The following is a 17,348-nucleotide window of genomic DNA, read 5'->3' as shown; positions in this document are numbered from 1 at the left end:
GACATATATGTACGTTTTATGCTTATTTTTAGTTTTTCCGTCAGCCGCTTTAATATACTATTGGCGTGACTTCTTCTTCTTCTTCTTCTCCATTTGGTAATGGCACGCACACACTTAGGGTGATTGGCCAAGGCTTGAGGTTTGTCTAATAATTCACAAAGCGTTCTTTAGAATTGGGAATTAATGGTTAAAAAAAAGCTACACTCCTTAGGGGAGGGGCCAGATAAGTGGCTGTACGAATCGATTTGCATATAAGTCTCCCGGTAGCCATGATGAATCCTAGGAGGAAGTAAATTTCCTTGCTTGCTTTGCCAAGGCAGCTGTGTGTAGTGAAAAAAAAAAAAAAAAGGTTGTACTATCATCGCATTCCGGCGCTCAGCATTTCCTTTGGGTTCGTAGCGCGGGATCGGGCTTTGGACTTTGACTGAGTAGAAGAACTGGCTGCGCCTAGCGATGACGTAAGCTCTGACGAGCAGGTGTTCTCCTAGTTGAGAGATACGGCGTGTGCTCGGCGGAATCAGTGTCCGTTCGAGCGATAAAATTGGCAGACCTTAAAATAGCCAAGCATCTGGATTGTGAAGGTGGCCGATTGTTTTACCCCGTTGTTAAAATTTAGAAAGTGTGTCTGACACTTCTACAATTATTACATCAGCCCCCGGCCCTAAATAATCAACATCACACAGAATAAAAAATCCCGGGCCATCTCCACTAACGTGAAACCTGGCGAGGGGCGAAGAGCATGCAGTGTATAAGTGTATTCTTGGTGCCTTGGCGTTTTTGTCAACGGAGATGAAACCGTTGGGGGTAAAGGTTGCAGCTTTGCTGTAAAATTCTCTTGTCTTTGAAGCACGAAACCCTCAAGCGCGAGGCGTAAACGAATGTCCCGGTGTTTTTTTAGTATACGCGTTATACGCAGCGCTCCAGCGCGAGAGTGTAACGGTGTTTTTTTAGCACGCGTTACGTTCTAGCGCGAGACGCAAACGAGTTTCCCGGTGTTTTAATATCGTGACTACATGATACGACGATTAGGACGACGACGACGACAGGAGACGCCAACAGCCGCATGATCAGATGCGCATATGCGCACCTGATTGTGTCAAGCCAGTTTTGCGCTGTCTAGGCTCCAGGCTAGGCTCCAGTACACGGAGAGAGCCTCCGTACACATTCCCCTCCTGTTAATGCGCGCAAGTTTCAACTTCGGACACGAGGCGAGCCCTGCTCGTCGGAAAAAGAAAAGAAAGGCGTTCCACCAGGCGCTGCCGAACGTGTGCGCGCAGGTGCGGCAGCTGTCTAGGCTCAGCGGGGAATTCATGAATGAATGAAAGTTTTACTCTTCGTTTTATGTCTGCAAGTGGGTCGTGCAGGGGCACAGAGATCACGCACTGCAACACAACGGGCCGCACGTTCGCAGCGCTGCTGTTCACAGGGGGCTCTGGAAACGCAATGTGAGCGCGACGGCCGGTGAACCCTGGGAAGAAAAAGAAGAGAGCCCCATGGCGAAGACAACGGTCACTTCCTCCGGGTCCTTGGCAAGCACCCCGCGCTCGACGGGCTCCAGCAAACGCGAGGTACGAGCACCGCCGACCACGAAACGAGATTCCACTCCATCTCTTTAGGAAGCTTATTCAGGGCCGCGCATTGCTTGAGAATTTTAGCTGAGCTAGGGAGCGGACAGCATTCCTGCTCCGCGTCCGGTCGCTCTCGCTCCCAGAGGAAGCATTTCAGGACAAACTCAGGACTTACGCATCGTGCGCAATGTAGGCGAGTACACCTCAGGTCGTCCACTTCGTCGTCGTCGTCGTCATCATTATCATCGTCGTCGTAAGTTATAATTGTCGTTTGGGGGTCTATATGTCACGCTCCCGAAGCCGTGTTGTAAGAGATTCCCCGTTGCCCGTCTATTAAACACACCCTAGACACTTCCTCTAATCTCCGATGTGACGTACGGGCCCAGCTCTCGCCGCTTCGCAGATCAGCGCGAAGGCGAGTATACGATCTTCGCCACGAGAACAAAGGGAAGGCGTGAACCGCTTTCATTGGCCGACATTTTTATGCACAAGCACAGACATTTCAAAACATTTTGTAGAAAGCGTCTTCACCACTCCGTTTACCAATCCCGTGGTACCGATTCCGCCGATTTGATGGTTACATTTCCTTCATCCACATTGCATGCGGGCGGCCCGAATCCAAACCAATTTCTTTCGTTGTCTTCCACCTAAGTTTGTTCCCTGACCTATTTATTTATTTATTTATTTATTTATTTATTTATTTATCCCCGGCATATTACTTTCCATGCCTCGCTTAGCTGATCTAAGTTTTCTTTCAAGGTGCTTAGTGAAACCTTAAGTTTCTACACCTTAGTCATAACCGTAAGTATACACACTGTATTGTATACTGTAAACATGTTTTTGTAATTATAAACGTAGGTTTAGTACCGAAAATTTCGGGATACCTACCGAATGCTGCCCAGCCCGAAATAATTCTTCGCCTACTTTTCTTGCTACGATTAGGTTCGATCTGCGCGAGAAATTTGCCCACGATAGTTGCATTTCTTTAGAATCAGTTTGAAAGAGGGCTTCCTTTCTGTGCAGCGCATGAAAGCGAATGCCAATCGGCGGCCGTCCACGCCCCATCAGTATTCACTTGGGAGCGTGTCCAAATAGATTTCAATGCTCCTTTCCTGCTATTAACGGCGTCCGCTTAGCCCACGCCGCCACATTTCTGATCCGCGTATACAGTAATGCGCATTAATTCACGCGAATACAAATGATTTCCGCGCACGCAGATGTTATCGGTGGCCGTTTCCTGCAACTACGCGAGGCGTCGCGAAAGCACTCCGCGTCTTTGGGCTCGTTGTTGGAAGCCACAACACCAGCTGGCCCGACACACCCGAGGGTGTTGACACGCTTCCAACGACGCCAGCGAAGTGTCATGCGCCTTCGCTTGGTTGCACTGAGCGCGCCTGCTTTTAGACGGTCAAGCTACTCGAGCAGTTATAAAACGATACAATGTCAATGCGTTGGCGACAGAGGCTCCGAAACGAAGCGTTGGTGGTCAGCTCGCAGGAGCCAGGAGGCCTTGAAATGAAGATAGGCGCACACCTGACACATCGAGGGCTCTAGGATGGATTGGTTATTCCTTTGAAGAACAGGTGGTGGGCTCGACCACACACATGCATGCAGTCCTCCCCATGTTCACTGCTTTCGCGGCACGCATTTTCTTCTTGAGGATAGGTTTCCGTGGTTGACACATCCGTCAGGTGAGAGGAGGGAGCGCAGAATTCCTCATGAGGAGTCACGGGGGATCATATCACCTTACGGGTCACGTGACGTGGGTATACGTATGAACAGACATGCTATCACTGCAAGAACCAGGCATATATAGCTAGGTGGCACAAGCGTCGTGACGCGAACTGACGGTGGGGAAACCGCCATACGGCTGAACTGGTGGGGCGTGAAATGTATCATTCTTGACCCGAAGGAACATACTCGGCCTACGCGGAGTGCACGAGGAGGAAGTTTCTGGTTATTCACCGGAAGTGCTTTCCCGGCCGATTTTTTCAACAGAATCGCGGGGGCGCCGATGATTATGATGATGATGATGATGATGATGATGATGGTGGTGGTGGTGGTGAAGATTAGTGGCTCTCCCTTTGAATCGGGGCGTCAGTTGCCATCAACCGAATTGCCTGTTTTATTCCACTAAATCGCCCTACTCCCAGCTAACATAATAGATTTGCTTCCTCCCTCCCATCTCCCCCTCTTCCCTGTTTTAAACTCATCGCTCCCACTCCACATTTTTCTCCCCTCGCTGTTCTAAATTCTCATCCGTATGATTACGCCGACCGCCGGTGGGTGCGTCGGTGCGGCGGAAAGCTCAGAAACCAGCAGGGGTCGTATGCGGTTCCCGCAAAAAAAAAAAAAAAAAAAAAAAAGACAGTCAGCTGGCATTGTTCATCGCGGAACTCATGACAGGAACAATGTACGCAAGACACTTCCTTTCGTACAGAAACTGCAAATAGATGGCCCTATCTTCGGGATTTCTCCCTGTCGTGGTCCGTCAGCAGAATACGTCTTTTTTTTTCCTGTGTCTATGAATGTTAAGCGTTTCGTAGACTTAGCATTACCGAAAAGTTTCTGTGTCCATTAATGTTTGGTGAAAGGTTGAACTTGTTCGGGGTGACCACATATTGCGAACAGACGCTCTGTCGTTGAGCGCGTGCTGAGTAAAAAAAGCAGTGACGATAACTTCGTGGATGGCGCACAAAAAAAACGCCCTCATTTTGTCTGTTAATTTATGCTTTTTCTAAGAAAGGTTTGGAAGTAAACAATTTTTCTACCAAATAAAAAAAAATGTTTGCTGAACGAGCCATATCCTCTAGACGTGCTAGGAATGCCTAGCCGCAAAACGCTGCCGCAAACGTTGATCTGGTGTCTAGAACGCCGATTTCAGGATTTAAATATTTTTTATTGCAGTTCGACAAATTTGCCTTATGCCGACTAACATTTTTGTGTTTAGTCTCCCACCACATTTAAGAATTCTTGTTCTCAGAGCGTACGCACACGTTCCAGGAAAACTGAGTGTTTCTGTCTGGAGTGTGCATGAATCACAAAAAGAAATAGAGAAAATAAAATACGAAGGTGCATGCACTTTCGATCTCTCCTGGAATCAGTCTGCTTTCTATGCGGTCGGGAGTTCGTGGCAACGTCGTACGTACTGCCCGGCCATGACCGCGCCAATCGTTTCGACCAGACCGCGTATATGTGGCTCGTGTGCGCGCTTCTTCGAGCGGGTTCCTGTTTGCCTAGCAGATTTGCTGTATTCGATGTATTTTTGTTACATCCACATCGCAAGAGCGGTCGCTGCTCGGACGATGTTTGGCCTTGACGGAGGCGCTCCAATCGGATTGTGAGAGGCTTGGTTTCCCTGTTCCGCTCCATGTGGCGGCTGCCCTGCCCCTGCCATTACATGGAAATGGCTAGTTCAACAAAGCATGCTCTACCGCGAATAGGCGGGGCTAATGGCGCGTGCAGTCGAAAAGTCTCGGAAGTGGACACGCTTGCGCGTGTTTAGGACGGCTCCATAGGCCTAGACAAGGAATGAAGACAGCTCGGAACGCCCCCTTCTTTCTCTCACTGCCGCCTTCGTAGATATAGCTCGGCCACTGTCCCGCCCGGCTAACACCCGCGTGTATTCCCTCCAACGACTTCTTGAGGGACTTTATAGCTTGCGTGTACGGGATTCATTTTTCAAAAGGCACACACATCCCCCCTCTTCTTCTCGTACCCGTCACCGGCCATAGCGCTGTCTCGGGGGCACAAATCTCCGCGAGTTTCCACAGCCAGCTGTACGGAGTACTATTGAGTGGGTTCGTCGAGTGGTCGTGTTTTATTTACTAATTTTTGGCTACAGCAGTTTTCATTCTTTTTACGTTTAGCTCGTATGGTCTATGTTTGGCCTTCGCAAAGCTTGAGCATGGGCAGAGGCGACCTAGGGTTTCCACCTTTCCCCGAAAAAAAAAAAAAAACGGCACTTTGGTGCAGGGGGGCGTGGTATCTAGAATGTTTTCGGGTGATCAATCGCCGGCATACCACGCAAGGCTAGGTCCACCCGTCAATAAACATCACCACCACCACCATCTAGAATGTTTAATTTTTGTTGAATAAAAAGGCGCCATGATTTTGACATGCAGTGCCATTTATTGTAGCGTTTTCTTAGAGAGAAATCAACATAACGTTTGTGCTGAAAGTGATTGAGAGCTTGATTATATCTCTGTATATGTGCTTCATTAAAAAATAACCGCAATTGCTGACCGCGGCGGCAGCATTTCGTTGTTCTGTTCCTCCCTTAGCCTTAGGTCCCCCTCTATCTCAGGCAGCGCGCTCGTCCGAGTATTTTCTCTGCTCGCGTGTCCTTGCGCAGCTTGTCGACACATATTTACCGTCTTAGTTGTTGAATTGACGCTTATAAAACGCCAGAACGGACATAATCGAGGGCACGAGGGCCGAAAAGCCGGCCAATGACGGCCGGTTTAAAGTATGGACCGGCAACCGGCCCACTGTTTAAAAAACCGGTCGGGCCGGTCCAAAACCGGGCAGGTGGCAACCCTAAGGTGCAGATGGGATTGTGAGAGGTCGAGCGCTCGTGGTGTCCGCCATGTTTTAAATGCAGAGCATTTCTTTAACTCACATGTAGCGTCCGCCGTCCGTTCGCAACAGCGAGCACCTACACTATAAAAAAAAAAATAGTTATCGGCGCCTGGTTTCGATCCCACGACCCTGCGGGCGGAACGCAAGGTACATGGTGCTCTTCCCACTGCGCCACAAAGCCGACACAGAATGGGAGGCTACGAACGCGCCTTATATCCTTGACTCATTCAAACTACGTCAAGAAGCTGCTGATACAACGCATTCACTACCACCAACTCCCCAAACACTAAACGTTAACGCAATACACCCACCCCCTATGCGACGCATTTACTCGAGTCCCCCTCGCGGGGAGATGGGCTTTCATTTTTTTTCCTGTTTCATGGCTGCGCTGCTTCTGTCATAGCATGCATGTAATACTAGTGCGCAATCCAATAGGGTACACAGTGTGGTATTTTTTATCCTCTGGGGTGGTGTGGCGAAGATGCCATGGAGTGTTTGAATTTGGGTAGCAAAGGAAGTTGGGTGCTGCAGGTGCTGCGACACTGTGCCCGTAGATTTTTCCGGGGCCTTGCGGAGCCTCGTTTCGAGTTCTTTCCCAGTCCGTGATAAAAACGTTATCGTGACCTCGTTTCCAATGCGGAAGCTTTAGTTTACTCGGCTGATCGAAAAACCGGGTTAACAGGGCCTCCAAAATGGCCAACGTTGGAGCAGAGAATAAACTATTTGTGGCGCAACCATTTGTTAATTAGCGCAACACTAAGAAGTGCTACTTATAGAATTTAAGCTGTCATTAGTTCTTTTAGCACGTCCGCAACCCTCTTTAACATGCGGCTGCTTCCCTGGGCGTTAATCAACGGTGTACGTTTGTGTGAACCCAAGGTAAACCGGTGGGGGGGTGCCCTCTGCACCTAAGCTCGATTACAATAGAGATTTATTCAACATCACTCATTGTCACTCAGATCGTCTCAGTGATCTGATCTCAGTGAGGATCATTTCTTAGATACTCAGGCCACCTTTTGAATGAAGACAATTGTCGTGATTGCCGACGATTGGACAGCCGGTCATACATTGTACTTCAGCGACACCGGTCGAAAGGCGATCGAGACGACCAAAGCTTATTATGTCGAGCCCGACGCAGCAAGCAGGACAAAAGGGGGACATTCGACAAGCCAGCCAGGCTGAGCCAGCCACTCATCCGGCACCGATAGCAACGTTTTTTCTCGCATGGGGTAGTTGTGGGAGCATGAACACGCTGATGTTTTCAGTATCTGCAGGTTCTATTTCTTCTCAGTATGAAATTAATTTTTTCCAACCAAGTGGCAGTGTTGGGGGAGGGGAGGGGGGGCTACATTTGTGGATGCGAAGATCACCGCCTTGGATGGAGTAAGCGCTCAATGACAAGGGTTTCTGCTCTGTGACAGGACACTTCCGTTCTATGTAGGCGCGCGCTGACGTTTATTACCTCGTTTAGACACACTAAACTGTAGACGTAAGCAGCGCTTTCTGTTTCTGCTCTCTTTCGTACGGCGTCGTTCCTGCAGTTTCCTCACGCTGTCTTCGAAAGATGGTTCATCTAGCCGCAAAAGCATCCATGGCTCATCGCAAAGGTTTTCTTCTCTCTGGTCTTTGCAGACGAGGTATCACAATCGAGGTTTCTTCATACGTTTCCCCCACACATTTGAAACGTCAAATAATTTAAGCGGTTCGTTATGTGAACTATACCTCATTGATAAGTTTATAAACAAACTGCCCGATTGTGTTCAGTTCCGGGCCCATTCCTTCAATGACCGCAATGCTTGTGATTAAGTCATGCACATTAAGATATGTAAACAATTAAGACGCCTGGTGCATGAAAGTTGAATGTAACAGTGGAATTCGGTCATATTTACGAACTTGAGAAGGCATACGCGCCATTGGTCTATGAAAGATGAAATCCTGTTATCCCGAAAACTCACCCTCATATTTTAGAGTTCGCTTTCGTTCGCTGCTGACTGAATGCAATGTTGTAAGGCGAGAAAAAGAATATTATAAATGGTGCCCTTTAATGTACAGTCCTCGTAAAATTTTTCTAGGCCACGCCAAAGGTTTCTGCGTGCATTCAATGTAAAATATTAACGTTTAAGCGCGATCCGAAATTGTTTTTGACAGCAAGAAAGAAAGGTGCTTTCTCTTGCTTTCTGGTAGAAAACTTTTCAGCATCGTTCAAAAAGTATAAGCTTGTACTCGGAATTTTTTGTGCACCGCACGCTTTTGGCATGGCCTAGAAAATTTTGACCAAGACTTTAGCTTTGAAACTTCCCTGTAAAAAGTGGATAGCCCCCACTGTTTCCGTAGCTTTCTTTTCCGTATAAATGATCGGAATTCCACTCATCGGATCGGATGCTCACTGGATCTCCAAGACCCTTGTGTAGCAGGTGTGTGGAGGCCTATCCGTAATTCACATTGTAATTAGATGCAAAGACTCCACACAACAAGACGCAAACACTTCCCTGAACTATACAGACAACACATTCCACTACACCCAGCATTGTTTCTAGCGGATGATCCCACGATTCCTCTACAACGCACCTTTAAGTTTCTTAGCGAAGTCAAGTTTTCACACCTCATTTCCTATCGCGCGTGGTTTTTTTGACCTAATTTCATGCCACGCACAATCACAAGCTGGCCTTTTACACCAGCCATCCTCATTGTCTGTTACTGATCTTACTTTTGTTCTTGTTGAGCGATTTTAGAGCTTGCGTTTACATCCGTCGTATACATAACCACTGTTATGGCGCTCTTTGCCCTAGTTGGCCCTGCACCATAAACATCCAACCATCACCATCATGATCAGAACTGGTTAGCTACAGCGAAGCGCACGCGCTGTTATAGTAAGCTAAGGTTCCACGAGTAGTAGTCACTGCTGAACATTTAATTATGTGGTCAGGGACGATGACAAGCGCTTTCTTCTTAGAGCTAATTTTGCAGCGGTTCTTAGAGGAAAAGCTCTTGAAGTCGTGGCTCTCAAGGTTATCTAGGCAGCGAACAATGGGGCATTCAGAACTCTGTCTGCCCTCAAGGAAAGAGCAACAAAAAGCGAGGTGAAAACGATTTCGACGTCAGCACAGGCGGGCGCGCGAGCGCGAAATAATTAGGGCATTCTTTTAGAAAGGGAGAGGAGGCACGTTCCAGGCAATACCCGCCCGTCCCACTGGGTGACTGTGATTATATACGTACGCCAAAAAGAAATCATATCTTGCGGGATTATTTTAGGCCACACCCCGGCCCGCGTGTACAGAAATATGACCAGCCTTTCGGGACCTCCACCCCCCCCCCCCCCCTTCCCCAAACGTAAAACATCGCTTTGGACTCAGTACCACGCTACAGATACCATGATTTCAGTACTATGGTTATACCAGGCACCACTAAAATGGAAGAAGCCACCCCGCGTAATACTGTGTCAGCGACTTTTGACGATTAATTACACAAAAAAAACCGTTGAGGTTTCTACGAAGGGCCCCTCGCTTCTTACTGCACTAAAAATATCGCCGATGAAACTGCTGTACAAGTTCCTGAGCCCCAAATGTCAACAAAAGATTAATATTAAATGGGGAATGCTTTGCGTTGATCGATCGAGCTTCTTTTCAGTAATGTTGTAAATGATGATGAATAAGTGTTTATCGGGACAATGGGGGAAAACTTTTTTTTTCCACTGGAGACTGGACGAGAAATAAGATGGAAAAACCACGCTTCCCGCTAACTTTATTTTTCTTAAACAGAGTGGCAATCAGAGACGGTACAACCGATTTCGATCTTTTAAAAAAAAGCTCTCCGAAACTAGTGAATCGAGTGAAGATGAAAGAGATAGCTGTGGAACTATGGCAATAAGTGGGCCAAGGCTGAGCTATTGTCATTTGGGGCACACTGCCCCTACCAACGGCTGACATGTCCACGAGATTCCCCTTCACACAATGACTTGATTTGCGCATTTCCTCGTGCGAAACCCTTTCGCGCGCAGCACAAACGCCGGAAGCTCAGAGGGGGAAAATCGCGAGTGACGCCACTGACTGCTCGCAACTTTAGCGAGTGCCTTCTTTTGTTTTCCTGCAAGCAGCAGCGCCACAGGTCGTAGTTGTCGACATTTAGACCCGAGGTGTGCGGCAAAAGGCGCCGATGTTTTCTCTCGAGGAGTTTTTCCTCCCTACGCCCTCACACAGTGGGCGTGCACTGAGTGTCTTCCCGGTCACACCAGGAAAGGAGCGCGTCCCACTTGTCGCGTAGCTTCGTCGGAGCACGGGGTGTCCTGGAGCCACGACCACGATGGTCAAGACCGAGGGCCAAGTAAGCAATAGCAGTCCACGCTTGATTGATTTATTTACGGTAGGGTGGCTTTTTTTGCTTTTCGCCTCCACCAGAAAAGCGGCCGCCGCGGCCGGGAATTGAACTCGCGTCCTCGTGCTCAGTAGCGCCACGGCATAGTTACCGAGCCACCGCAGCGGGTTAGCAGTGCATGCTCTGCTCTGCTCTGTTTTGCAGCGTTCTCTTCGCTCTGCTAGCTCTCTGATGACGAGGCTTTTCTTTTATTTCGCCCCTCCCCCCTTCTTTTGTCACAAGAAATCATCGCGTTCCCATGCGAGACCGCCATGGCGTATCCTCAACCAGAAAGATACAGATCTTCAGCGGAACATATGAAATCCTTATTCTTATACCCTCGAAGCCCGAATCGAAAAACTATATGTAGCATTGTCTGTCGCTGTCTCTCTTAACTGCATAATTATGGAATGTTAGGCAACAAAGTTACCATCGATCCCTTCCTAAAGAAAGTTCTAAAAGTTCTAAAACGTTCTAAAACGTTCGCTAAAAGTGCGTCCAACTTTCACTGAAAGTGCGTCCAATCGACCGTGAAACCTTCAAAGACCCAAATCGCAAACGACGAGCGAACCCATGCGACGGCTCTTCGCGCATATATAGTATAAGCATCTACGAACGACCTAATTTTACGTGATTTATGAGGTAAAGGTGTACTTCTTCATGATCGATGCGTGTATTGTCTTACCTAGAAGCGTTCCTTTTTCGCGATTTTCAAGTAACCGTTTTGACACAAAGCAAGCCCGCTTTCACGCACGCGCCGTGTGTACATCCGGAGATCTTATCAGAGCTTTTCGGTCGACCAAATGGACTATGGTGAAACGCATTAGTTTTTTTAACAGAACGCCATCGGTCCCACTATCAGAAACCTCTCGCTTTAAAAATGGAAGGGGGGGAATATGTGCCTTCCACATAAGGTCCTAACCCGGCACAATCTTCAGATAACGCATTTGATGCGCGCTGCCCATTGAGCTACAGGAGCGACTGTATTCCCATCCATTTTCTGGCATTTACGTGCGTGCGGGGTATTCCGCGTGTAGGGGTGGTAGCCGGCGCCTCTCAGGCGACCGGGAATGAAGAGGACTTTCATTTAAACACTTGACAAAGTCTCCGGCATCTACTGCCGTCGGACCTCTCTTGCATATCTATAGCTGTGACACAAAGGCTGCTGAAACCGAGCCTTCTCTGTGCATATGATGACGTGTTCGTAGAATGAACATAGAAAAGCGAGCTAACAGCCAAGAAAGAACACCAAGGAAGGCATGCATAGGGCGAGTAGTTGGTATATTTTGAGCGTAGTAATCCTGTGAAGTTAAATAAGCGGCGCATGAGCTCAGCGCCAGACGATCTTAAATTTCACGATCAAGATCGCTCTGGCGACCGTTCGCCTCTCGTTCTACACTTGCCGCGCCCGTAAGGAGGCCATATCGCGTTGATCTCACGGACACGCAGAGCGTATAATCTCAAGGTCGTCGTAAACGTCGTCAGAACCTCGTCGAAGTCAAATTCGGCATTGCACCTCGAGCAAACTGAAACTGAACAGTTTGAATAAATCGTTCCAGTGTCGTCCCCCATGTCTGACACATATCAATATTGTATGTCAAAATACCGGCATGGCATCATTATTGGGTTGGTGGTCACGGTGCAGGGTATACTCTGTCTACCGCCTAATCGTTCCGGTGCCGGATTCGTTTCGTTTTTGCCTTCGTGATCATTTCATTTCTTCGCTAGCAATGGCGTCATTTTTTCTTAGTTGGCCGGTGTGCCGCGCCGAACCTCCCGAAGGCTGGCTGCGTGTATTTATTTGCCCGGTCTCTCACGACTCACCGCTTCCATATTTTAGCGCGCGTTTTTACCTCTTTTATCAAAACGAGAATTCTCTTCGTTGTGTGCTGCCACAACAAAATGCGGACTTGCGAAAAGCAACGCACAGGGTGGCATATTTCAAAAAAACTGTGGTTGATTCCTCTGTTCTAGGAATCGGTAAAACACGAAAGTGAAATGGGCAGCGAAATCTGCAGTTGAGCATGATTTATGGGTCGGCGGCTGTCTTGTGGGTGTGCTTGGCGAGCGACGGCAAAGGTGTGCAGGCGTCATTTCCCGATATGACGTCAGGGAAATATGGGTGTATCGCGACATAAAACACTTTTGTGTTAAAATATAAAACCCAAAAACGAACAACCATAAATATAACGTACTCTTTAGTACAAAAGCTTGCTTCCCCGCAAGAAGACCCTCTGTGCCGGGGTGCACCCTTTACAGGCCGAATGCTTCGTTGTACTGGCGTCACTTCCGTGACGAATATGACGTCAGGGAAATCTTCGAGTATCCAGGAATAAAACACTTTCGTGTTAATAAGTGGATGCGTTTTGAGTGACAGGATGTCATTTTTTTTTTCGCACCCGAAGTTATACTGTCACCACGGCCTTTACCTCGTGATCTTCTGACAGCGCTTTATTGCCTTTAGTGAGATCCCTGCCTACGCTTCGCCAATGTACTCTGTGCCTTTTAGAAAGCTATAGTTGGAGAGACAGGGTGTTCGCAATGTACTCATCCTTGTTTGTTGAATCGAAAGGCTATGTATATACCCAAATACACGCGAGTCTCGCGCGAGCACTGAGCGAACGCCGGCGCCCACGAGATATATGCGTCCACCCCAACTTTGCCGAATTTTTCTCGCTTTGTCGGCGTGCGATTGAAAGGCGTGAATGAGTGAACCTGCCAGTCGGCGGGTCGGCAGGCATCGTTTTGTTATGTGTCACAATGGCGCAAGTGCCGTGAGGATTAGTTTTGAGTGGTTGGGTTTACTCACTGCGTAGAGGAATTCCCATTCCTAATTTTAGGAATTCTCTATTTTTTAACATTTTCCCCCGCAGGTTTCTCGAGAATTCCCCGCGAATTTCCCTGCATTCTCTTTTTGCAAGTGATAGATCTTTACGTGGAGTCCTGTTCGCTTTTGGGCGTTAGCCATTGTCATCTATTTCTACTTTATGTAGCCTTCAGGACGCAGACGCCGTTCAGAGAAGCAGAGCTTCAGTGTAAAGTATACAAATTGCACTACATTTGCCGCTCAGCCGCTCTGGACTATGTATTTCACGTTTAGCACTTGACAGCATGCTTACTTTGCATGCTAAAGAAGGTTAAAACTGCCCGTATGAAAAGGAACAAGACATTGCTGGGTAGTTTAGATAATTTTAGCTCAGAGCCGGAAGGGCTGCCACCATGTCTTGTTGACAGCACGCGGACTAATGGTATATTGCCCAGGAATACATGCTAAAAAAATCAGCAGAGGGCTTAGCTCGGCTATGCCAGGATATACGTAGCATGAGCTAAGGTTCAGCCGGTTATTCTTAGGTTTCCTGGTTGTCTAGGATTAGCTGATTATCATGCTTACTATTGCTAAAACGACTTCCAATTCACTCAAATTCAATTCAATCCAATCCAATCCAATCCAATCTAATCGCGGCGGCGGCGGCTCCGGCGCGCCAGCTGTGCACAGTGAGACATCACTGCTCCTCGCGCATGCGCAGCACGGCTCTCCAGGAGCCACGCGAAGCTGCTCAATCTAGGCCAGTGTAGCTCACGCTACAAAAAGCTTCAGCCCTTCAGCCGCCGCCGCTTCACGCTTTACTGGCTCTTTCTCATGGTGCATTCTTTCCTCTGTGTTCTCTCGTGTTGAATTGGAAGTGGTCTAGGATATGCTTGTGGCTTGCCGGAACGTGACTTCGGATATTTGGACATAAATTCGATGAAGTGTTAATGAAACCTCCTAAAAGAAAGCAAAGTAATAAATGATGCGAGGTCCGGTTTACTGACATCATTCTCCCCTTTTAATTCCACGACTCCTAAAATTCCCTGCATGCATTAAAGATTCCCTCTTTCCCTTTTGTCCAAAATTACAGCCGAAAAGTCCCCGAAAAAGGGAAGATTCCCCGCACGGCCGGTTCACGCACATTCGGGGAGGGAGCTAAATTATCGTGCCCCGAAAGCCCACGTTTCCCGCCTACCACACAAGAAACTTCCGCAGACATTTATCCGGTAGCGTGATTTAGCCCTTCTTTAAACGCAGACAGAAGGTGCCATAAACGTGCTGCTGAGCAGGTCCCATTGCCGGTCGCTACGACTGCTCTTCTTACAAAGGTTGTGGGGAAAATTGTCCGTGCGTGCGCGATTTAAGAAGTGCAGGCGGCATGACCAGATAATCCATAGCTATTCACTGCAACTCGTGACTTTCCGATAAAAGTGCGTGTGATGAGGAGGCAGACATGCCTCGGCGGAAAGAGGGTGGTCTTGTTATGATCCCCCTCGGGCAACACCTCCTTTTCAACGCAGCCTGAAGGTCGTCCTATGCCGTGGGCCCTGTATACGGTGAAGGAGCTCATAATCCCGCCTAGCGCTAATGCCTGCTTCTCCTTATTTACAACGTCCTCTATTGAGGGGTGACCATAATTAACTTGTATTATGCATGCATTTATTGGTTGGTCAGCGATAACCTCGTCTGCAGCGGTTCCGTGCGCCGGGCCGTTATTTTAAATAAATGCGAGCGAGAACAGTTAGACCGCGCGCGATATTAATGGCCCGTTCATTTGTCGAGCAACGAAACGGGTTTCCCGCAGACGGGTTCAAGGCCCAGCTCGGGCTTTCCAATTCACGCGCACTTGTGCACTTAGCGAGCACCTTCCTCGTCCCACGCAGTTTATTTACTCGCGGTCAAGGATATGCCTTTGAGAACCACTCCCTCCTCGCGACAAGGCAGCGTGCGCGCTTTTAATTGCGCCGCCTCCCGGCGTGTTTGTAGCTCGACAAAATGCCTGCCTCCGCTCTATATTTTCTCCTGTCTATCGTTGTCCTTTCCTTCTTTATGTCCCCCCACCCCTTCTTTTTCTATCTTTAAGCCTGCAGCTGCCGGTAATTAACAAGTTATTGGGATGCTCCTTGACCGCAGTTAATCGTCTGCTATCGGCCATCTCCCACTGCTGCGTCAGTAGCTTAACTTTAGGGCTATAATAGTACAGGCCACATGTGGAGGGATTTGACGTCAACGAAGAAGTACGTGCAGTACAGAGCGAGAAGTCGAACTGGGAAAATACAATGACGTTGGGCTGGAAAGACCGGTGTTACACTCGCCACCCGTCCGCTTCAAGGTGGTGGCTATCATCGGTTGTGGAACGTTTCGTTTATATTTGTCTCATACGGAACGGAAAAAAATCCTTTTCTCGGAAAAATTTGCCCCTTTCCAATGATGGGCCAGATAAGAACGATACAAAAAGAAGTAACTAACACAAATTTAAAATCCACTTCTACTCAGGGTTCCCCTACGGGAAGACGGTGTAATTTTTTACGCTCAGAATACAAACAGAATAGTAAACAAGGTGCGTAAAAAGAATATCAGCACAAATTTTGTACGGCGCTACACGCAGAAGAAAACTTTAAAAAATACACCGAGATGGCAATATCTGTGAAACCTCAACTTTTCCTAAGTGCTTTGTTGTTAGTGTCATAATAGACTAATCGCAAAATTAGAAAATGAATTGGAATCGTCGCTATAACGGGCGGGGTAAAAAATGTCTGACGGATAGTTCACAAGTTATTGCCTTTGAAAATACACAATCTCGTATCCGGTGTCCCGCATGGTTCTGTTCTGGGACCGGTATTGTTCCTAATCTTTATGAACGGCATAATTTTTACCATCAAGTACAATATCATGCTATTCACAGATGAGTGCGTCGTTTATATGGATATTGGTAACCGTAATTGCCCCCTTAATAGTACATAATACGTCTCACCAAAGATAGCCAAGTATGTTGCGAAACTCTCAAATGACCTTGACCATTAAAAAGCCGTCAACCATGAGTGTAACAACATAAAAAAACAGCTTGCTACTGTTGTTTAGTCATGAATGGCTTCGAATAGTACTGAAGAGGACAAGCAACAAAAACTTCAGTCACAAAACGCGCGCGGGGGTCTCGTATAATCGCGGACTCTTCTGTACTCTGTACACGGACTCAGTCGAGACTTGCTGCAGGGTTGCACAGTGTGCCAGTGGTTATAGTAAAAACTGCAGCTTTTATTGAAAAAAAAAAAAAAAAGGGACGGTGGAAGGGGACATAATATTATTTCCGAGCAATCGAAGCCCAGTGCGCCTTCACGGTATGTTATCACAAATCCTTCGTGTGAACCAAAAAAAATGGCCAGTCCGTCACGGGAATCACCCGAGACGGACACAAAACAAGCCACCAGAAACGGACATTGTCTGGAGACAGTGGTGACAGTGCAACACGCGGTTCTCGTAGAGCTGTATGCGCGCGGTAATTTAGCGCGCTAGTACGGGCTTGGCGTGGGCTGACATTATACGCGCCAAGAGTGCCGTGTTTTCTCGCGTATAACCCGCACCAAAAATGCGAAAATTTCAGTAGCAAAGTAGGGGTGCGGATATAAGGGAAAGGGGGGGGGGGGTTAGTGCAGCTTCACGGCAATGCGCGTTGTGCCGTGAAGCTCATACGCAGTGTAACTGACTAAGCCTTCCATGGCAGCAATTGCACAGGGTAGAAGAAAAAAAAAACACAAGAAACATAGATGGAGCTGAAGATGACCTTGTGTACAACAGTGAGGACTGCGGCTCAAGTGATAGCTCTAGCGAGAGCAGTGACACTGAGTGAATTGTGACTTTCGCCTTGCAGTCAGTGTATTCTACTCGCTAAATAAACGTTTTTTCTGTCTACTTAGAATGTGATATGTTGCTTGAGCAGTAGCTTTGGTGCAGCCTTTCCTGTATCAAATGTGCGGGCAATACGCGAGGATTTTTTTTTCTTTTCCGGCGGGCTGAAAGGGGGGGGGGGGGGGGTGCTGATT

The 17,348-nt window shown here is 47.9% G+C and overlaps 1 protein-coding gene across 2 annotated transcripts in view; it reads left to right on the top strand.

Annotated features, from left to right (window-relative positions):
- The first annotated feature begins 1,478 nt into the window (after positions 1–1,478).
- The window catches only part of Zw (glucose-6-phosphate 1-dehydrogenase Zw), a 34,857-nt gene continuing 18,987 nt past the window's right edge, over positions 1,479–17,348 (top strand). Inside the window, exon 1 of one of the 2 annotated variants that reach the window (XM_077684089.1) lies at positions 1,479–1,568. In XM_077684089.1, coding sequence (XP_077540215.1) covers positions 1,494–1,568 — 75 coding nt within the window. In that variant the 5' untranslated portion in view covers positions 1,479–1,493. Of the gene's footprint in view, positions 1,569–10,335; positions 10,470–17,348 lie in introns of those variants that run through there. The other variant, XM_077684092.1, reaches the window with a different exon arrangement.

This window comes from Haemaphysalis longicornis, unplaced genomic scaffold (genome assembly GCF_048455015.1).
Source record: "Haemaphysalis longicornis isolate Haplotype H1 unplaced genomic scaffold, Haemaphysalis longicornis Haplotype H1 scaffold_9, whole genome shotgun sequence".
Taxonomy (NCBI): Eukaryota; Metazoa; Arthropoda; class Arachnida; order Ixodida; family Ixodidae; genus Haemaphysalis; species Haemaphysalis longicornis.
The sequence above is the reverse complement of the archived record's forward strand: the minus strand, read 5'-3'. Positions and strand labels throughout refer to the sequence as shown.